The sequence below is a fragment of the Lytechinus pictus genome, chromosome 7, assembly GCF_037042905.1.
Source record: "Lytechinus pictus isolate F3 Inbred chromosome 7, Lp3.0, whole genome shotgun sequence".
Taxonomy (NCBI): Eukaryota; Metazoa; Echinodermata; class Echinoidea; order Temnopleuroida; family Toxopneustidae; genus Lytechinus; species Lytechinus pictus.
In genome coordinates this window covers 7,597,505-7,621,599 of record NC_087251.1, presented here as the reverse complement: position 1 = coordinate 7,621,599, position 24,095 = coordinate 7,597,505, and the positions used below count along the sequence as shown (strand labels likewise).

The 24,095-nt window shown below is 32.0% G+C and overlaps 1 protein-coding gene across 3 annotated transcripts in view; it reads right to left on the bottom strand.

Moving 5' to 3' along the window:
- The window catches only part of LOC129265051 (regulator of G-protein signaling 7-like), a 59,063-nt gene that overhangs the window by 10,154 nt on the left and 24,814 nt on the right, over window positions 1-24,095 (bottom strand). For 2 of the 3 annotated variants that reach the window (XM_064101823.1, XM_054903033.2), the window contains exons 8-13: window positions 22,852-22,917; window positions 19,446-19,507; window positions 11,557-11,673; window positions 8,757-8,888; window positions 6,760-6,834; window positions 6,164-6,365 (exon numbers count right to left, since the gene is read on the bottom strand). In XM_064101823.1, coding sequence (XP_063957893.1) covers window positions 6,164-6,365; window positions 6,760-6,834; window positions 8,757-8,888; window positions 11,557-11,673; window positions 19,446-19,507; window positions 22,852-22,917 — 654 coding nt within the window. The remainder of the gene's footprint in view (window positions 1-6,163; window positions 6,366-6,759; window positions 6,835-8,756; window positions 8,889-11,556; window positions 11,674-19,445; window positions 19,508-22,851; window positions 22,918-24,095) is intronic. The other variant, XM_064101822.1, reaches the window with a different exon arrangement.

Sequence of the window (24,095 nt, the reverse complement as noted above, 5' to 3'; positions counted from 1 at the left end):
GTTCTCTGAGATGTATGACATGCTATTTGTGTATGCTTGTTTGATGTTTTCATGGCTGAAGGTAAAGAGGAAGAAAGCAGGGGTAGCTTTAAAGCTTCTTATTGATGCCTTATCACATTATCTAAGAAACACGGATTACATAATTTGAAAGATTAATTGAAGCTCAGTGACAGATGAGAAAAAAATCCAACATAATTTAAAGTCTGGAGTAGGAGACTAGTAGATCATTGGTTGGAACATTAATATTTTTTTTGTAACCTTTTCTATGAAAAGTATTTTTTTGTGTGTGTTACTGCATGAAACACCCCAGAGCAAACATATTTTGATTATGAGGATATTTCTACAGACTTCATCTATACAAATGTATATATTTTCATATTTTTTTATAATATTCATTTCACTGAAGTGCCAAGGATCACATTCCTATGAAATCTTTTAAATTCTTTTCATTAAAACAAAGAAAATCTTAACCCTTTAAAGCATCACATGATCAAAGCTTAAAATGAAGCAAAATAATTTATAATTGATTGGTAAGCGGTTCACAGTATGGCCTATTATTTAAAGAAAACAAATGAAAAATCAAATTCTTGAAGCATTTTCAAGCTACACATCTCTGGATTGATCTATCCTACATTACAAGTACTAAATATCAAATCAATCTTAAGAGTGAAAAAGCACTCCTATATGGATGGGTCATGCTGTAAGGTAACATCTAAGGCCACTTTTCTCAGAAATGTGGAATGCTGAAATGAAACATTTTAGGCATGAGCAGACAGTGTAACTTGAAAAATACTACTAAAGAGCTGGATAGATATGATACTGCTATGTGAGAACGATAACTATTAATAGCGATGTGCAAGATATAGAATGCAGGCAAGCATCTCTCTTTTTATAAGTCAAACTTTTTATTTCAACATTCTTTTCTCTATTTTCGTCTTGCTTAGGTTAAGCCAATTATATGTATCACAATGCCAGATAGTTGTCTTCCTGAATCAAGTATTGGATAGTTGCATCGCATCAATTACCTCAAAGTGCTTTGGTATTTTCATAATGTAATTTTTCTCGAATCATCACTTTTTTTGGGGGGGGGGGGGTGTTTTCAATGTTAACTAAACATCCAGTGCAAATTTCATATAAACCAGGGCTGCAGTAATATCTGAAGAAGCAAAAACAGTCCTAAACCTAATGAACAGGACAAGGATTTCCATGAAATAACTGAAATTAAAATCTGAAAACAGACAAAATTGTTCCAGTAATTCTGATTAAACCCTGATATTGACGAATGAAGATGCTTTTTTAAAAATATGATGAATAATGGTGCTTGGTTAACGAGAGATGAGAACCATTGTGTATGCAGCAAACTAGATGATTAATAGCACAGTACATGTAAAGACGAGTAAGGTAAACTGGAGAAACATTGAAATACTGTGAAAATATGAATGAAATGAAGACAAAGTGAACAGCTAGGTGAAAAGATGAAATTTATCATAAAAATTAGAGAAAAAAAAGCAACTGTCTCTTGAAAGTGTGAAAAAGGGGACTCCGAAAATAGATGAATTACCTTCTCCCAGTTGCTGAGGCACTGTGCCGGAAACACACATGGCATAAGATGGTTAAAAGTGGGTGGGCATTTGAGGCAGAAGTAGAAGTGGTAGTGGTAATGGTAGTGATTTCAGTGGTAACATGGGTGGTGAAAGTGGTGTAATTTGTAAACAAAACATTAATAAAGCAATGCAATAACAGCAATGGGTGTTGAATATTACAGTGATTTATTACCAAGAATTGAATTGTGGAGTTTATGGTAGAAGGACAAATTTGAGTGGGTCTTATGTGATTGAGAGGAGAGTGTAGGGAATGAAGAACATAATGGTAAATGCAGTTATGAAAGAGAGAGAGATTTGAGGGAATGGATTGCTCAGAACAAGGTTAACATGCAAAGAGGAAAGGAAGAAATAGTTTAATCATGATGCAACACAAGAATACAGGCAATATTAAACAGTGAAAAAGAAGTTTGAGGAGAACAACAAGAAATAGTGATACAGAAAGAGAAATAGTTGTAGAGAGAGGTATAATATATAGTTAATTTTAGTATTACAAGATGCAAGATAAACGTTATGCAAAGTAGAGTGTGTGCATGTTGAGTGTTATCAGATAGAGAAAGATATATATGGTAAGCAGTTCTCAAGATAAAATGTCAAGATTGAGCTTAGAGCAAGCATCATGAAATGAACCACATTAAGAATGACAACAGAAAAGTAAGGAGTAGAGATTCAATACCAAGATACAGATGGTGTCATAAAGATTTGAAAGAGAGTCCAAAATGAATGGACACAACATTGAGGGAAGTGAGAATGATGTCAGAAGAAAGCGTGCCTTGTGAAAAGATTACAGTGTGCAGAATAATTCAAAGACAAAAGGAAAAGGAATACCAATAGAGATTGTGGATAAGTGAGTATTCAAAGGTTTGAGAATACTCAAAAGAGGCAGGAAAAAGAATTATCAAGACAAGAACAAGATACGTGCATGAGATAAATGCAAGTGTAAGGCCAGGAGTTTGATGTTTTATGTTAGTAATGCATAATGCCCTCGATCATGAAACCAAATCAATTGCAGTATGACCATTTCCAGATGTTCATTTACATTATTACATTCCAATGATGGTACATGCAAAAGCAGATTTGGATGCAGATGTTTGAAGTAAGGATGGGTCAGTGTTTATGTATGTGTGTATGTATGGAAAAGAGGGAATCATTTGGGTGAATCAGAAAGGAAAGAAAACAAGTGACATGGGTGAGAACAATGTGAAGAATGAAAAGAAGATAGGGTTTTTCTTTCTTTTTTAAATAGTTTTTCTTGTTAAGAGAGAAGTTGTTACAGGCAGTATTCCAGAGTAGAACAGTTAATTTAAATGAAAATTTATCCCATGTTTATACAAATGCTTTGCGTAATTGTTTTCTGATCAAATTACCTTAATGAAATACATTAGCAGGAAATTAATTTACTTCAAATAGAAATTACTCTGTATTTTAAACTAACTCATCACCAAATCTCTCCCCAAATTCATATCATCTTTAATTTTTAAAATAGAGTGTGGTTCACTTAAAAAAATATCAAAAGAAAGCAAAATAATGAAAAAGGCTTTTGAAACTATCAGTAATTGTTTTCTAACTTTAAATAGACTGGTAAAATTTCTAATGTGATTTTTCATCTTCAAGCAATTTTTAAAAATAGAAGTTGCTTTTTCTTAAAAATAATTTAAATGCAAAATTTATTTTTCAAAAAACTGCCTTTTTAACTTCCTTGTTTAAAAGTTCATCCAAAAATTATAATTTGTGTCAGTCTTTCATACCATTTTCTTATTTACAAAAAACATTGACAATTGGTCATTATATATAATGGTAAAAGGAGAGAACAATTTTAATCAAATGAAATATTCTAGTTCACAAAAACAAGAATATTATAAATATATACAAACATACATATACATAAAAAGATATGTAACCTTACAGGAGAGTGTACAATATGATAGAGAAAAGAGATTCTGAAAACAAAATGATTATAAGATGGAAATAAAACAAACACTTGGAAATGGTGTGTTTGAACTCCATATACAGTTGAAAGTGAAATGATAATGGCATTCGTGAGTGAGAGCCACACGCGTGAATATTGTCATAAATCTATGAATGAAATCAGTGCAGAGAAAGAGACACAGCAAACCAATAGCAATTCTTTAGTTTCATTCAAATTATACAGATGGCCAAACAATGTATAGTGCATACAACATAAAACTTTGATATAACTTTTCCTTGCTCACACTTTCACATTTGTAAAAAACAATTTTTCTAACTTGGTCTTTAATACTGTATTTGCAATAGTCTCAACTATTGTACAGTCTTCTAAATTGATCAGTTTTGGAATAATCTATTTAGATTTCATTAATTTGTAAGATACACAATATTTTTTAGTTGAATGAGAGACTGTTGCCATAAATATTTGATACAAAGCTATCAAAATAGTTTTTAACATGTGGAACACTTCTGGCAGTCTCGCCTGAATTACATTACAAAATAGCAGCAGTGCAGACTTTGAAAACTGTAACTAAGATAAACATTTTTCACAAAGGGAGAAAGAATACATTTGATGATAATGTCAGTTCATTGACTTTTAATGACCTTCGACATTGATTGAAAATCTTGTTTAATCATATCATTTGTGATATCAAGTAAGTTACAATCTCATACTAGTTTCATTTAATTTAATTAGTCATTTTTGAAAGATGAACAAAATATCAATCATTCTGTAATTACCTGTAACTTTGACCTGGTAACCTGAAATTATACTCGTCTAATTTCCAATACCTATTAATCATAATTTCAAGTTTAACCTAATACATATTAATAATTTCAACTTTATCTTAGTAATTTAATTTTTTTCAAGTTGATATCAATTTATTAACCCCAAAATGATCTTTGACCATTACTAAGTAACCTGAAATTGATTCATCCAGCAACCATTGTAAGATTTATGCACTAAAGGATTTATACTTTCTACATTATCTTGTAAAATCATAACCATGGTTAAGCTTTTGATGTTGATACCTCAACATGGTCAAAGTTCATGGAACCCAAATGACCTTTGACCTCAATCATGTAACCTAAAACACACCTGAAACTCACCCATGATTATAAATGACACTACCTTTATGTCCAATTCTCATGAAATAGATTCATATGCTTTTAAAGGTATGATGACATTTAAAAAACTTAACCTTGGTTAAGTATTTTTACAAGGTTTACAATGCTGCAGCGACTATCTCTTGTTTCTGCTAAGCAGGCGAGACAAAAATTTCATGTAAATGATTTAAAACAAACTTTGTGATTACTTTGAAATTTTGAATGAACTAAGCTACAAATATTAGAATATCATATTCTGTCTTTATATTTCAGGGATCACTTCACTCACCATAAGCTTTTTGTAACCTTTTCCACTATTATGAAAGCATTATCTCAATTACATCACATTTTAAATATCAATAGAATTACATGGATTTTTTTAGTGAAAGCAAGGAAAATTGTTAGTATCAATAAACACAAAACATTACAATTTTTAAGTATAACCCTTAGACTATATTTTCCCGATTCCATAATACGACTGCACACACATGATAAAAAAATATGACCTGATATTATTGTCCTTCAATAAAAAAAGCTGGTTAAATTGTAATTTTAAAAGCTTTTTTATGTTTCAATGTATTATTATTTCAGACATATATATTTTTTTCCATTTCGAAATCGTTATGATAACTTCTAAAACAAAAATAACAACCTCAATATAAACTAATAACTAATAAATGACATATAACCCTCTCTTGCTATTTGGGAGAAAATTGAAATTATAAATATATATATATATATATAATAAAAATAAAAATTGGAAACATATTTTCATAATTGTATAATTGTTATTGTAATTATAAATGAATAAAATGGATTTATATTTAATTTCAATGTTGAAATGTTGTTATATTTGCTAAAATGTCTATTTCAATTTTGCATCGAAACATTTGTTTCCATCCATACTGAAACGTCAGTATCGATAATGATAATTCATATATTAATAATTTAACCTCCATGAATATCTTTTAAAATGCAGAAAAAAGGTGAAACAATTCCACAGTGTCTTGAATTATACAAATATATTTGAAATTTATTTAAGTGTAAAAATTTTTTTTTTACAACATTGTGTAAAACAAGATTTAAAAGATTAAGAATTATTTCAATATTTGAAATGTATGATAAATATTTAAAGTGCTTTTTTGCCTTTTTTTAGAAATCATAATCTCTTTAGCCTTCTGATTGAAATTATAATATATCCAGCAATGAATAAAAAAAACATTCACAAAGCCAGCACAAAATTTGTTAAAATTTCAAGTGATAAATTTGATTTGCACTTGCTAAAGTAATCTAATGCAAATGAATTGAGGCATAAATTTGGAGTATGTGTAGTATGTGAACATAAAAGCTGAGCAAACTAATCTGAGACTTACTAATAACTGTGAAATGGCAGCCAAATCTAAACTTTAAGGAGACATAACAAGTCTCCTGATTGATTCTAGAAGCATTATGCTGTCATTGTCTTATGTTTTGGTTGCCATGGTACCCACCTTTTTCTTTGGGTTAAGCAGCTCCTTGTACTGTTCCGACCTGAGAAAACGGGGGTAACTATCGCTGCGCATTAGCGTGTATATATGTTCCTGGGCGGCATCAAAGGTGTAGCGGTTTGGGTTCTTCATATTTTTGCGAGTCGTGTCCAGGATTTTAGAATCCACGTTGATAGGACTGTGTGAACTGTCCGACAAGAATTCACTGTTCATAAAAATAGAGGATTCAAATTACAATAAAAAAAAACACATTAATTTTAAAGAGGGAATATATTTTGAATGCATGTGGGAAGTAGATAAATAATTAAGCTTTAATCTTATTGAAAAACTGATATACATTTCTTTAAAAAATTTAAGTATGATCACCACATCAAATCATTGCTTGTGCCCCCCCCCCAAAAAAAAGAAAAATCCTAAAGGCCTAAAATTACTCAAAACCATATTGTTGTTAAAGAAATTCATTTTCAATATGTGCTATGAAGTGATTAAATGAATACAATTCCCAATTATTTTAACAATTTAAGAGTTTTGGTTGACAGCTGTATTTCTTTGAAAATTACTAATCTTGAAATGTAGCTGTACTATGTTGAATAATTTACCTGTATATTTGCTGCACTTTTGCTGGTACTTGACTGAAAGTCATCTTTTTGAGGTCTTGACATGCAATCCAAAACCTGTATAAATGAGATAGAGTTAATATTCTTTCATATTACTTTAAAAGGGGAACTAAACAATAAAAAACACAAACTGAGCAAGTCGATGATGTATCTAGGGGGCATATGCCCCAGACACTATCTTCAGAGGACACTAAAGGGATAAACAGAAAAGGTACCCTGACACCCTGATATGCAAAAAAAGATGGAAGGAACACACTTTCAGCATTAGTCCCAGTCAATATTTCCATCCAGGTATGTCTATTAATAGGCCAATAATAGATACAGTCTGAGAGAGCAAGAGAAGCAACTCTTCTGAGGCAATACATATAAATATGCTCCGATCCCGGGGGGGGGGGGGGGGGGGGCCACTTCTATTGACGAGTGGATACCATGAGCGACCATGGGGTCTCGAAAAGCATCCAACACGTATTTTCCATATTCTGAAAATGCACCCCTTCACAAGTATTGCCGTGTGAAACCCTACCCAAGTATTGGAAACAAAACGATACTCTTGGCAAGTATTCCCTGAATTGAACCCCTAAACAAGTACAGCGATATTTCAATTGTTATGCCACGGACGACGTCGGTCGTTGGTTTTACCTACATCATTGGGTTTAGTACAGCCCCACCTCACAACACCTCGTGCAAATTGTACTCTAAACACATGTAGTGGTGACTCTTGGGGCAAAAAGTACATCCTTTATAAAACATTTTAGTCTTAATTTTTTATACCCTCGCAAGTTTGACCCTAAACACGTAGCTTTCCTATAAAAAATAGATACCCTTTTTTCATTATTTTAGTGTTTTTGACACCCTTATTACGTTACGTACGTAACATGCCCTATCTTGAAAAAGACATCCTTTTTACATGTTTTTTGGGTCGCGCATGGTATCCACTCGTTAATGTAAGTGGCCTCTCCCGGGGCTTCGATGTATCTATGAGTCAACACCTTATTCAAGTATCTTGTTAAATAACTGTTTAACTGGAGAAATGATACCAGTCTTTTTTAATGAAGTGTCCCTGTAGTGTATGTGGTGGCAGTGGTGGGATAGTTCTACGCCATAAAAATAAAATGACTAATAATGGACAGAAATGAATTTAAAGTTTGAAATTTGTTTTGGAGAGACAATAATCTGTGTTTGAATTTAACTTTTGATACCATGATATTACAATATCTAACAAATCAAGTCTCTCTAAAATTGAAATTTTGTGACACTATAGACATTCAACAATCTGGTCCAAATTAAAAAAGTAGAATTTTTCATAGACTGGCGGTTCATGGGACACTTCATGAAAACATTGGCAAAAAATGCAGTAACATTTATGTGATTGAGAGCTTATTTTAGAGAAACAAACATACTGTCACTTGATAAATTCACTTCATGTGTACTTGAAGAATTTGGTGACTGTTAAAGCTAAAAACACAGACCCCCTTTTCTTTTCAAAAGATTTAAGAGACATATGTAAAATCAATTGACTTTGTATATATATATATATATATATATATATATAGCAAAATACATGGTGAATAAAACAACCGTAGAGAGAAAAGTTAGATCAAATTTTTGCCCATATGGCTTCATCGGGAATATATATATATTTACATCGGATATACATGTATAATCCCTCATTAAATGAAATATTTACACATACCATCATGAGACAGGGCCTATACATGAATATCAAGTCATGTATCAACAACTTGAACAAAGGCCTTCTCAGCTTTATGGGATATGGCATCACCTAGACCCTTCAAATTGATTGTAATGGGAATAAGGAATATGCTGGCAAAGCCCCCAATAGGTACATATTCAGTGAGCATTCAATGAAATGGGGGATTCATTATCCGGATTCTCCATCAAAATATTACAACAATTATTATAATCATATATTTGGAAATCTTGCCAACTCTGGGTTAATTATTTTGCTGATGAATTACCTCAAATTTTCTTCACTGAACTCCTTAGCCAGGAACTTTGATAGCTGATCTCTTCCTAGGGAATCCTTCAAGAGATCATCGAAGGAGAAACCCCATTTTTTTACCCTGTACACTGGTACTTCCTTCAAACTCCTGAAATAAAGAAAATGAAATGTGATCAGATAGTGATTTCAAACGTTTCTAGTTTATCTCTATTTGTAAGAACTCCTTAAAGTAGTAGTTGATATTGTAGTGGAGAAAAGCAAAATAATACAATAGGTATTGGTGGAACTAAACTAAGCATCATTATTTTATAGTAACATATGATGCCAAACTGATACAAATATTTTATACAAATTTATTACAGTAATTCTGAATGAGGTACCTGTTATGTTCTTCCATACAGGAGAAAAATATTGATTAAAATTATTAGAGTAAAATATAGTTTGACAACATATAAACACAAATAAAAAAAATTACAAACCTTTCCATTCTGTCTGATGAAAACACCATCACAAATGTAAATATTATTGCATCCACCAATTAACTTTCCTTATAATTCCCATCAGAACTTAAGGTCTGTACTGCAATATTGTATGAATAATAAGTGATCTTAGATGTTGATAAGCTTACTGCTTAGTAAGCATAGAGTTGGTCTCCTACATTCACTTTTTTTTTCAATATGCTTTCACAACCTTGATGAAATAAAGAAAAATAATAATGCATCCTGGATTCCTGGTCACGTTCAGAGTTTACAGTGATATCGTTATCCTTCTGTTTCAAATGGTAGTAATCATGTCTCTGAATCTCAAGTTCATATCAAATCCGACAATTCATAGCTTCAAAAGGGAAAAATGAGCCTCTCTACACATCCATTCAAAACAAAAACACAACCGTGGACAAAACACCTTACTGATGATGAGTAATGATTATAAAGCAGAGTTTTAGGAATTTGAACAACCAAAGTTTAATCTTTCCACAATAGTAGGATTTTTCAAATGAGCTGACAAGCTAACATCCTCAATGATCCATGCAAAGGAGCAAGAGTTGATTGACTGTAGATTAATCTTATTCAGAATGAATTGGAGTAGCACCTGATCGTTATCCTACTTTTGCCAATATCTGATTATCATTGACATAGGAACACAGCTTCAAAATGGGAACATATCCAACAAGTCTAGAAGATGGTATGAATGGGTTGAAATCAAGTGTACAGGGAATGGACATTGATGACCCCTTCAGAGGCCATTCTGGCTACAGCTTCACGTAACATATCATCACCACTAATTTTAGGTGACACATCATTTCCTTTTTACTCATCACATAATCAACCAATTGTCTGGCCCAAAAGGGCAATGAAGGAGGGCTATACACTTGGTCTAAGCACCTGTATTGTTAACAGATGTAACCAAATAATATGATCAAGCAAATTAAGGGAGGCTCATTTCAATAACTTAATTATTCAGCGCCTCTTTTTTCCCACTTTTGTTGATTAATCTGATCTTCTTTGATATTCAATTCCAAATGGTAGCCATATTGAAACGTATTCTATTAAAAGCATAGTGTCTTACTTAATCACACCAGCCTCTTAATAACATATATATTACCATTACCATACATACCACTAGATTACAATAATGGTCAACAATTTCTTGAAGTATTATCAAAATAAAAAAACATAGCTTCCCCTTATTTTCTTGCACGATAAGACATGACAGGGCCTTTAAGGTGCTCACTCACCCTGACATGGTAAGAACTAAAACTTCTTCTGTTCATTCAATTTTGCAGTAAAACCAAATGGATTAATTTTAAAGTCTGGAAAGAATGACAAACTTATGAATGGAGCTTATGAACTGTAGATATGTTAAATTAAACTTATGATGAACTGTAGATATGTTAAAATTAAACTTATGATGAACTGTAGATATGTTAAAATTAAACTTATGATGAACTGTAGATATGTTAAAATTAAACTTATGATGAACTGTAGATATGTTCATTTTTTTTGGAGATGTGTCAGAAGTGAAATGGTAGATGATTGAAATAAACAGTTGTAAAATGTATACTCCTAAAATAGGATTTATGTAAATCCTGGATCACATAGTCCCCTATATTTCCATTTGACTGTTTGAAAAGCTACTTTTTTTCATTGAATATGCACTAACTTACATGTATGCATGGAATTTTTTATTGAGCCATCTAAAGCTCAGCTGACCAAGTCAAATGGAGATGACAGGACATGGTGATAATTGAAGGATTGATGATAACGAGGACTCAATTTGTACCTGATGTCCTGATCCTAAATATCATACTGTAGTCTGGCTGGTGAAACTCTTTATGTGGTATTCTAAGTTCATAACTTGTTGCATTGATTGAGGTACAGATGACTGCAAATTCTACATTCAATTTATGTCCATTTTTTGTTTAGAAAATTTAGATACATTGATCAAATTTATATGTTTATATATGTCACAGGTTTTTTTTGCCAGAACAACAGGTTTTCATGTATATTCCACAAAGACAAGAAGAGGGACATCATCATATCATCCTACTGCATAAGTTATTTTACCCTTTTAAAAGTATTTCCTCATGCCGCCATATGAATTATACCCCTAAGCATATTTTTTAATTTAAACTCCAGATTTTTGCAATGGTTTTCCTTTTTACATAATTTTCTGGCACCAAAGGTATAATATAGTTGAGTAACACTGTCTATTTTAACTGCATTTTTATGAACAAATATCCTTATTGACATACAGTAAAATAAAAACCTCCTGTTTTATTTCCTGAATACTTTTGGTATATATGTATATACACTCACATAGTTGAGGCAGCTTCCCACAATGCTGTGTCGTCTGATATCCAAGGATTTGGACCCAGCTCTGCCGCTGAGAGAAACGAGTCGTAATCTCGATACTGCTGACAGTATGCTATTAATCTGTAAATATATGAAAAATATTGTAGGAAAAATGAATTAAATGACATTAATTCCATAAAACATTAGCCAACTATTACAAATTCAATGAAGGCACGTAAAGACCATAACTTGTACATGTATGTCATCTCTCATCCCCCATACACACACCCGGGGGGGGGGGGGGCACTCAGTATATAATGCATAGTGGGTTATGTGCCGCGGAGGGGACCCCCATTTTTGCACTCAAATTTCCGTTCCAAGGCATAGCATTTTTGTCTCATTGAGAAAAAGAACAAAGAAAGCCGCTCCAAAGCATAGCATTTTTTGCTTTTTTAATAGCGAGAATAAAAGAAGAAAGAAATCCGCTCCAAAGCTTCGCATATTTTCTGTTACGCCGTTCCGGTCGCAATTTTGGTGAAAAGCGGCCACAGAGCGCTGTCCGACCATCGCCTCTGCGCTAGTGTGCGTGCCGCCGGGCTAGCTGCATGCACGTTCCATAGGGATACATACGCACTCAAACGCAGGCGACCCGTTCCAAGGACCCCGTTTTTTGTCTTGCCCGCGGCACACACCTACTACTTTTTTGGTCGAGTGCCCCCCCCCCCCCCCCCCCCGGGACACACACACACACAATCAATAAATACCACATAAAAACTAAACAGATCATCCAATCATAATTATGAAATGTCCTGGCTTGAGTGGTAAACAGAGACATTGGATCAATATTGTGAAAAATATTTAAGTCCAGACTGACTATCTTTGTTTTACTTACATCCATGTATCTGAATTACTTACCTCTTGTTGATCTCATACCAAATTCAAACATGATTTCATTTTTATACAAATATATCACATATGCACAATGAAGGCTCTTACTACATCTGTTACAGTAAGGGTATACCGGTAATGGATATATCACTCAACTCTACATTGTGTAGTTTGCACTATATGCAATATATCCTGTAAACAAATTTCACGGCATACTGGTAACAGTTAGACGTTGGTAAAACCAATGTTGCTGGTAGGCCTGTTCTGTTCATACTATAAACAATCACAAGCGCAAATTAAGATATTAGTAGGTTAGTACATACCATAGCTACTGAAGAACTCAATACAATTAAGTCAAAAAAGTTACAAGAAACTGAAACCAATTCCTCATATACAGTGTACATGTAAACAAAGGTTTTAATTCAATAGAAGCTAGGGCATCAAAGTATAAGCATGATTAGGTTGTGATATTGTTACATCAACAAATCATGAACAATTGGTTACTTAAAGGACAAGTCCACCCCAACAAAAAGTTGATTTGAAAAAAAGGAGAAAAATTCAACAAGCAAAACGCTGAAAGTTTCATCAAAATCGGGTGTAAAATAAGAAAGTTATGACATTTTAAAGTTTTGCTTAATTTCACAAAACAGTTATATGCACATCCTGGTCGGTGTGCAAATTGGCAGACTGATGACGTCACCCACTCACTATTTCTTTTGTATTTTATTATCTGAAATATGAAATATTATAATTTTCTCCTCCTTGTCAAGTGAATCAAAGTTTATTTTCTCCCTGAACATGTGTAATTACCATTATTTCAACAGTTTATGGTTAAGTTAAGTTGGTCCTTATTTTCAAATCTGTAAAATTTGAGATATTGTATTATTCAAACAATAAAAAACAAAAGAAATAGTGAGTGATGGACATCATCGACTCTCTCATTTGCATATCGCTGAGTTGTGCATTGAACTGTTTTGTGAAAATAAGCGAAACTTAAAAATGTCATAACTTTCTTATTTTACATCCGATTTCGATGAAATTTGCAGCGTTATGTTTGTTTGATTTTTCTCTATCGAGTCAAATCAACAATTTTCTGGGGTGGACTTGACCTTTAAGTTACCCTTCAAATGTTCATTATAAATTTTATCATTGAATTAAATTCATTTGACTTCCTTTTTTGTCTTACTTTTTATCTCTTTATTCTATGTGATCAGAACTATTGGTGCTTGACAGATGATCATCAAATGTGATTGTGTACACTTAAGCCCATTTTACACAGCATCTCTTAAACCAGTACTTTCATTATGGGACTTTCACTAAAAATGCCCCGTTGTTTAAAGATTACATTAACGTAATAGTCTAAATGCTTTGGACTGGGAAATCATGGCTGTTAACATTTGCATTTTTGAAGTGCATGTCGAAAAGATTCAGTTTGTCCATTTTGTAATGATAATTTCCCACTTTGCAGATTCAAATACTTAGTCACTTACTTTTAATCTTCAAAGTATCATGTAAAGATGTGAATTAACATTTATTTCATGTAGGTAATTTAGCAATGCTCTCTTGAACATGATCAGTATTTCTTATTCCATGTATCGAGTTAAATATCTTGTTGTTCTTGGTCTTTGAAACATACTTTGGCTCACATCATAATTTTGTAATTCCTAGGAAGCTATGAATGATATTATATTTGTGAATCACTCAAATATATCTATTAGTCATGAAAGAATGGCCCCCACCGCTTCTCTCTCTCTATTTTTTAAATTGATGTTTAGTATGTTCTATTAAATCAGTAATTAAAATGCACTACTTTGTAAAGACTTAATTATTCTCATTTTCCTATTTTAGTTGCTATCTCTCTCTCTCTCAATTTTCTTTTTTCTTTCCATCAAGTTTATGAAGAAAATTTAAGTCGAGCAGTCAACTGTCCAAAAGTGTTCGAATTTTCCCCATGCACTTCCAAGATGAAAGGCCACAGAAAATACTAAATTGAATTTGTAAAAATAGATATACATACATTTGCAAAAATAATAACAGTTACAGGAAACAAGCAAACCAAAACAGGAAAAGAAAAAATGGGAAAAGCACAAAATCATTTCATGGTCACTTTGCAAACAAGACCGGATAACCCCCCCCCCAAAAAAAAAAGAATAATTTAAGCAAATTGCATATTCCATTGAAAAAAATCTCCATCACTTTCCCAAATATTTTGGTCAGTGAATAATCCTTTCTACAAATATATTTCTACTGTCCCAAGTTTTTATTGTATTTTCAGCAGTCACTGCTATATTTCAGTTTCTAGGAAAGACCATTAGAATATGTACTCAATCACATTTATTTCTCTATCTAAAGTATCCAGCATCTGCAAAATAAAAGGCCTAATTCAGATATAAATTACATCTTTTTTAATATAAAACAAGAGTATGAGTTAGAACATTCCCTTTTATTTAAGTAAAAATATTGTTCTTACCATATTTCAGTCAGCAATACAAGATGATATTATAATCTTTGACATCAAATCACATATACTGTACATCATATAATATGAGAAGTAATTCAGCAACACATGTAGATATCCTTGTTTGAATTGCGATCAAACTATGCATGCTATCAGAGAAAATAGTGAAGTATAAGCACAATTTGACTCTGTGGACACTGCACTAGTCGTGCTGTTGATCTGTTTTATCGATTGAGATGAGTAGTTTACCAACCATAGCCTAACTCCAAGTCAAGGTTGATCTTTAATCCATTAAGGAACACCCCTCGCAATGACCTCGGTAATAATTCTTGCCACATCAGATCATGATCTTCAACTTATTTGATTCACTTGAATTCCGTGTGAGTATTTTCCTCCGATAGCACACACATGCAAATGGCAATTTCTGATTCTGAAAGATCACATCACACCCTGGGCATCACACATGGTCTTTGTAAACATCCATCCTTATACAAGATGAAATGAAGAAAGAAGCTCCTCCAACCATTGTAGCTCCACTCAGAGAAGTATATACATGTATGTATTTCTGTAATACTTGTGAAACTATCAAGTGATCCAATGCCAAGTCAGATAGGAGAGTAATAGAAACTGTGTGAATAGAAACTAAATCCAAACAAAGAATAAACCACAGGAAGTTTGATGGGACCAGTATATTACAATGTACGCATGGCTTAGATTACCAACCAGGGATAGACAGAGGGAGGGAGAGAGGGAGGGAATTATTTGGAACTATTTCCTGTTTCCTCTTATACCATTCTACCTCCAGTCTGCCGACCATGGAAATATAGTACACGTGTCTGTGTGTGCATTGTGTGTGTCTATAAATTCAATCATCTGGACGAGTATGACTAATACTTTTGGTCACCTAGAAACACACCACACTATTCTCACGAAGGCTTATTACTATTGTGTTATTGTTAATACATACAGCACTTTTGAAGAAAGCGGATTTCCATCTTTTTGTGAATGTAATCTGGAGAATGACTAGATTACCTATTAAGTGCTTTATAGTCAACTTTTGAATATTCTTGTGAAAGGGCATTGAACCATGATCAAGAGGGTTTTACCATTGTGATCTCTGTTTAATTGCTAGTCATTTTTAGTATTTCCATTATATTCAATGTATTTTCGTTATGAAAGAAAAAACATTTGAACTGTACACTTCCTCAAATATATTCTCTGGTTTCTATTATTTGTCATTTTCATGAGTAATTTTCAAAAAGTTATGGACGACTGGTTTTATAAAAACATTTCATGCGGTTTCAGAATGTAAAGTACCCCACTGTTTATTTTAATTACCCTATGAGTAGTCTATTTCTATGTAACAGCTCCTCAAATGTTTATTTTACCCTTTTATATCAGAGTTCTATCTCAACTAGAGTATAACTGTAAGTACGTTCACCCAACTGAAATAATATTTATACCAAATGAAGGAGGTTTAATGTAACAATACTGATTTATAATGCACATAGCAGGAAATGTATATGACAGGTAAAGAGACTTAAGTAGCTATATCCAATATAAATTTATAATCATGTGGTGTAACTGCCTATGGTTCTTACAACATTAATCAAGTAATGTTAACATAAAAATTATCTGTAGTATCACTAATACATATGTTATTGAGTGCTCTCAAACTTAACTGTAGATTGTCTGAGTTTCGACTTTGAAATACTTCATCCCTAATTATTAAGAGCTATACCTCTAGCTTTTTACTATAACAAAATAATGACAATCACATGTGTTTGATTTTCCCTTTACTCAAGTAACCAATGAAGTTGACCATTATAATTTTGAACCAAGTTATGATTATCATCATCTACATACACAATTCTATCTCATTTTCCACAGAAAATAAAGTTGTAACTAATATAAATGCTTTTAAACTGTTTACATGCAATGCAATATTTCCAGCACAGCTGTTAATATAATTCTTTATATAAGGATAATTTTTACCTTCTTTTGAAATCAAGAAATCATTCTTATATTGCTTTATTACATTTGGAAGTGAGAATGTGAATGGACAGTATGTGAGTGTAAAATTTGACATATTTAGGGGAGGGGGGGGGGTGTCATAATCCATTTCATAATTTATTTCTGCTAATTTCTTAATCTTATTCTTACTTTCAGCTCCTCTGAATTAAACTTTTTTCTTCTTTTTCATCATTTTTCATTTCATCTTAATCTTGTCACATTTAATTCTCCCCCAGTATAATATTAATTTTTCTGTCTGTAATCTATATTTGCTTACAGCATTATTTTAAAATATACTGTAGTTGTCTCTTTCCCTTTCTCCTTTTTCCCCCTTCTCAATCATATAGTATTGTTTTCTAACATTCTTATTCCATCATCATGTTCCCATAAAATTGTAAGAAATGATCCAAATAGGCTTATATTGTTCTACACACTTTTTATATTCATGTCCATTCATTTTCTTATTGTTATAGTTTCTTTGGCCGTTATTTTTTTCTTTTCATCTTTTTCTCGACATCTTATTTCCAATGTGATTAAGTGCCATGTTCCGTATTCCTTTCTTTTCTTTTCTTTCCATTTGTATAGATTCTGTATTATTTTCATCACATAAATATTCAATTTCAATGACAAGTTTTTGTTATATCATGTCACATATTTTTTAGGGCAATAAAAAATCTTCACAGATTTTTTAATCCTTTCACTTTGTATGATACTGATTTTTTTTTTTTTTGGGGGGGGGGTTTAAAAAATCTTTTTATCTCCTTGATATATTTCCTTGAGTCAGACTTATGTCGAGTTTTTTTTTTTTCTTGCAATTCTTTTACATTTAAGTTGTCTACAAGAGGAAAGACAGCGGAAATGAAACGAGAATTGCTTTTTTAATAAAGTATTTATAAGTCATCATGTGATACTTAAATGTGGAAACATTCCACTGCAGGATGGTATAAAATTGATAATCATCAATTGATTTCTTTACAAAAAGAAAAAAAACATAGATAAAGTGAAACCAGTGTCATAGACCTTTATTCTAAGCCATACAATCATACTGCCCTCTGGTTGATTTGTTTATACATTCATCAACCCAAAGGTCCAGTTACAAGATGATCTAATCTCGATATGCTGGTATTTTGAAGATCATGTGATAGCAATTGAAAATATAAGTAGGTGGCAAAATATATGTAGATGCACCACAAGCAAATACAGCACTTGGTATCGATTTACCAAGTGATTTAGAAAAAAAAAATTCTAAAAAAAAAAACCCACCAATTTATTTAAAAATTGCATCACATATGTCGCAATGAAGATTATTGCAATTCATGTATGATTATGACTTTATTAACAGATAGGTTCATTCATGGCAGCCATGCCTTACTTTGACATAAATCAAATTTTTACATCACTTCAAAGAATACCTTGATTATCCAAGTATAAACATACATCATGTTAAATTTGCCATGAAATTATATAGGATAATTATTCTTTAGGGATATTATTTCTCAAGTATTTATTTCATGTTTTCTTTCATTGGCGATTTTTTATGAGTAAATTTTTTTCTGACTCATTCATAAAAGTTTAACAGAATGATACAGTTTTTAAGTTTTGATTTTGTGATGTCACATGCAAGCAGCTACCACTTATGTTATGTAAATCCAATATAAATCCAATATATGCCCATTTTGTAATGGTTCATGATAGCTAAAATTTCACCTAGAAATTGTAAAAGAGTTTTACAGAGGTAAACTCATTTATATATACTTTTAGAAAGCATCTTAATGAACTACAACACATGCAGTACCTTCCACACATTATGCTAATTCTACATTGTTTCATAGATTATTCTCAGGGGGTTCTTAGTATAAATGTATGATACGTATGTGCCGTGGTTGAGACACCCATTTTTAGCCTAAATTTACGTTCCAGAGCATCACCAATTTAGAATGCCATAGAAATTCATATTTTTCACCTTTCCAGAGACCCTCAAATTTGTGGTTTCTTGCCAGTACGCGCCCATCATGAACTACTCAGCCGGTCGGGGAGGTGAGCTTGAACAGTGCGCAGTCATATGAGTTCTGGGACCCCCATTTTTTATGTGGTCAGTTCCAAAGCAATCGTTGATTCAAGAGCCATTCCGGAGACCCCCATTTTTAAGACCAAGATTTAGTTCCAGAGCCCCCTATTTTCGACTTTGGTGTGGCACATAGGTTTTAATGTTATAATTCAAGTAGCCCCCCCCCCCCTCCCCCAGACTATTACTTTTCATCCAAAGATATATAAATATGAGTGTATTCAGTATGAATTTTAAGCACAGAATTATTCCAAATTTATTGTAAAAAGCCCATTTACAAATAAGGCTTAATTTGCAAAAAATTAATGAACACACATACTGTCAGTTGTGTTAGCAATAACAGTGGTTCTATGATTAATCATGTACTTTATGACTAAACAACCACAAAGATTTTGGCATATAGAAACATAGTGATATGAATGATACTGTGTATAGAAGCTAAATCGATATACTTTTTATAGAGTATGAAGAGGAAAGTAGTATACTTACAGTTCTGCGACCTTAGATGTCTTGTACTGCCTCTTTTCTAATCTTGCTTTCAACATCTCCACCTAAAGTCAACAATATTTCAAGACTAGTATTAGAATAGATTTCAATGTCTTCATTTCAATGATTCTAATGTGTAGATTTCATGGGTGTTTGTTTATTGTAATGTAATGTTGTCACATGAGATATAAGAATTCATGGGTGTTTTTCACATCAAATATTGATTTTTTTTGGGTTAAAGTTCAGATAATTTGGTATGTAAGTGAAATAGGATGTATATTTATGAGTAATATCATAAAAAGTAATATCACTAGTAAAATTTAGTTAATGATTATGGATGCATTACTACTATTTCACTACTTAAGTGGTATGTAGAAGTAGCAGAAGAAATAATATTTTAGAATGTCTAGTATTCCATTTTTAGCGATTATCATTACCAATATTTTTTTCCAACACGTATATTGCAGGTGGATGGGTTAGCAAATTGTTAAAAAAACTGTTTAATTCCATTTCCATCTTTTAGGAATTTTTCACACTGGAATTTACTCATGTGTTTTTACTTATATCTAGACCAAAGTTATAATCTGAAAAAAAAAATTATTACTTTTAATATAGTTTGAATAAGAAAACTCAAAGAGAGTTCTGTGTAAAGTATTAAGAGGATTTCTGATAAGTGATAATCTGAATATAATTAAATGAACACAAATCTAAATCAGAGCAGTAAATTGGTGTGGAAGTAGCCAAATATGACACTAATGTTATAACTAACTACAAAGCTGATTAATTTTGTACATGCTTTCTACATACTATTGTATAAACTGTATACACAACACACACAAATTAGATGAAATATTTTTTTTTTATATTAAGTGTGATACAGAAGGAAAATGTCAAAGGGCTAATGCATTTGAATGGGGGTTATGACTGTTTGATGTAAATTTTGAAAGGAAATATTGCATTGTCTAAAAAGTACTCATTTCAATTTCCTCTCTAGGGGAAATACATATGGATGAAACAATGTATACAATGAATCAGACGAAAAAGCATGAGATTCACTACAAAATTTATTGAGATGAAATTAGAGCCATATAGCAACAACAACAAAAAAACTAATGAGACTGCCAATTCCTTGTATGTTCAATATATCATCAGTGATTTAATGAACCAGCACAAACCTAATTTTTTGTCAACTTTATGAAAATGAGACTTGCATATTTAGAAACCCTGCCATAAACACATAGGAGAAAATTGAAATTTCACAGGAACTGGTATATCCCCCCTCATTTGATTTTACGAAGCATCCTTAACCATTGTTTCTGTACTATACCAGTCTCTGAAATTGTGTGCAGAGGTAATAAACCTGAACTAGATGTTGAGCATACGCATTGAGTGAATTTTGCGAACTAGCATAAGTGATGGTTAATGTAGCTAAAGATGATGACCATGATACATGTAATTTAACAAAGTGATTTTACGAAGTGCCAAAAAACCCTGATTTTCATCAAAAATTTTATGAAAAAATGCTTACCTTTGCTTTATTTCAAATATTGAATATAAAATAGATTCTAATTTTGAACAAAATATTGCAAATTAAAAAAAGGATAGAATTTATGCTTTAAATTGGTAAAAATAATTGCTCTGGTTTTCTTTCAAGGCACAAAGTTACTTCAGAAAAACATCAAAACTTTGAACGCGATTATCTCAAAATGATGTTTTTTAGACCAGCTGAGGTTTAGGCTGGTTCGTTTAATTGATAACGATATATTGGTAATCCCATATTAGAGTATGAGATACCATTATATCTTAATTCAATTATCATTCTATTTGTTCTATTTGTTTATATTTATTGTTCATTCATTATCATCAACAATCTCTTATTTTTTGGGGGGATGGATCAGAAGAAGAAACTTGAAATTCTTTAGTTGATCATAAGTCTACTTTTTAAGCAGTCTAGTTTTTACATGGTTTAATGAAGCACAATTTTTCTTCACATTGGCACCGATATTTTTTAAAACTAAAATTTAAAAAAAAATTAACACATTCTACAATGTTCACATCACTTTCCCAATTCAAATTAATTCTCTTTTAACTTTGGATGAAACTATTTTCTGTTCAGAGCTTATATAGAGTGAACAAAACTCACGATTCCGAATAATTTTTCTATAATTTTGTTTAATAAATTCCTAAAGTAGCTCTTTTGCTCTCTCCATAATCAGCCACCAATGTTTCAATCTATATACATTAGTACTTTTGCTTATGCAATTATATTATGTAACAATTTCCTTGAAAGGAAATACTACAAGTCATATAGATATAAAATTATCAAAGGAAAATATATGTTCATTGTTAGCATGAACATGTACATAGATGTTACATATATGTTACAGCACAGTTTTGCTTGGAAGTTCAATATTTTTTTCTGTGAAACTTCATCTGCAGAACAAAATCACGTTTTTCAATTATTTTCCACAATAAAGTAACTACTCTACTTATGAATACAGAAATGAGAGTCAAGACACAATAGTTTAATAACAATAGTATGTTATTGACTGAGTTAACAAGAGCAAATGAAAATGAGTATGTTGAAGGGAAACTGTAGTTATTACTGACACAGAATAAGAAGGGACTACATAGTGCATGGAGTTGTCGTATTTGACATACTGAATTTACCAAAATTATAAATACAGGTGCCTTGAAATCATATGTTAGGGTCTATTTGGTAGTCAAAATCTTGAACCACAACACAAATTTAATTACAATTTAACACAATTCTGGTGTAAACTAAAAGGAAAGTTAATTTTTCCACTTGTAAGTTCCTACATACAATCATACTTTATTACGAGTATCATTAAAAAGTGTTAGTATATTATGAGATTTAACTTCAGAACTATCTACAAATCACTATCTTATGAGTGTAATCATTTCATTACAGAGCACATCAAAATCACTGGAAATTACATGCTTTGTTGATTCATGAAATTGAATCTTATTTGTGAGCAGAATGGAAGTAGGCACAAACATTTTCAGGAAACATCCAATCGCTGAGAGTAGATAGGACCAAGGCAAAATCTAAAATTTTGAATGATCAGTGCATTTAAGCAATCAATCCTGCCAAGTACCCATTCACATCACCTGGAATGAATGCCATACAATGCTGACAGTTTTCTTTCCAAAAGAAATATTAATGCCATGACTGGTACTCAAACCCACAACCTGCTGTATGAAAGAGTACAAACCACTGACCATAATGCATATGCTAGTTATTGGATTTTTCGTGAAAATGTCTGTTGCTGAAATAAAGTGATATGGATATGGAATTCATGTAAAGTGGAGCATTTCCAATGGTAAACATGCATTTTACTACCTTGAGGTGCCTGCATGCCACCCTTGATGAATCAATTATACATACCTTACGAGTGAGGAAGAGAATTGGTGAACAACATGCAAAGTGCAGATGATGATGATGAGAAGACTCCTGTTGGAGACCAATGGAAGGATGGAATAGTTGATGAACAGAACAAGAGAGGTCAGACAACAATGGGTGAGAGATAGATAGAGATTAGGGAGGAGAGAGGTAGAGACAGACAGAGCAGCATACTAAAAGAAAAGGGGATGACCAAAATGACAACAGTAAGAACAGATAAATGACAATGGAGTGAAGCATCGAAGGCCACAGAAATAAAGAAGAAAATCAAGATTCACAGAATGAGTAATGGACAGTTTAGTTTAATAAAGAAAAATAGGAAAGTGTGGAGACACATACATAAATATATTTAAAATGTATGACAAAATAAAAGGACAAAATAGAAATCAAATGAAAATAGAGGAACATAGAGAGACACAATATGTGTTATATACAATGAAAGGGAGTGAATGACTCGACATGTAACACAAAACCACAAGAAAACATATCCAGACAAACAAATGAATGAAAACATGGATTATTTCAAGTATTTGAATGATAATCAGATTAAAAGTAATGAAAGATTCAATGAAGTATTATGAAGGAGATAAATGAGGGTAATTGAGATAAATAACAGATAAACATTGACACATGATGAAGTAGAGTGAGTTAGTGGAAGGGAGTTAAGGCAATGAAGAATGTGAAAGAATACAATGAGGATTTACACCAACATGGACATACAGTTGAGAAAATAGAAGAAAGGGTGAAACAGAGAGAAAAACGAAGATCAATGCACCAGAAATTAAGTAAACCGTTGATTCAAACCAAGTGTTTAGGGAGTTCTAATCTTTATATATAATGAAATACATAAATGATTGAATAAGATCATTGTAATCTGTATGCTGGGAATAGTATTGAAAATACAATCTTGATGAAATTTGCATAAAATTTGAAAATTTACATTCTCTTGAGTCATACTCATCTCTTCAATAAACTAAGTAACTGAAACCATTAAAAATGCATTATGGTCTTCTCATCTATAAAGATGCATTCAGAAATAGTAAGATGAGCAAAGTATTTGATTTGCATATTTCATCAAGTAATTAACAAGTTGAATAATCCAAACAAGAAATAGGTAATTTTCAAAGCAACTGAAGCAATTTTGAATTGAAGGAAAATTTTGTTAATAGAAATACATCTTACAAATCAGGGTGGAGTGAAATATTTTCTTCCCCTTTTTGCTGCCAATA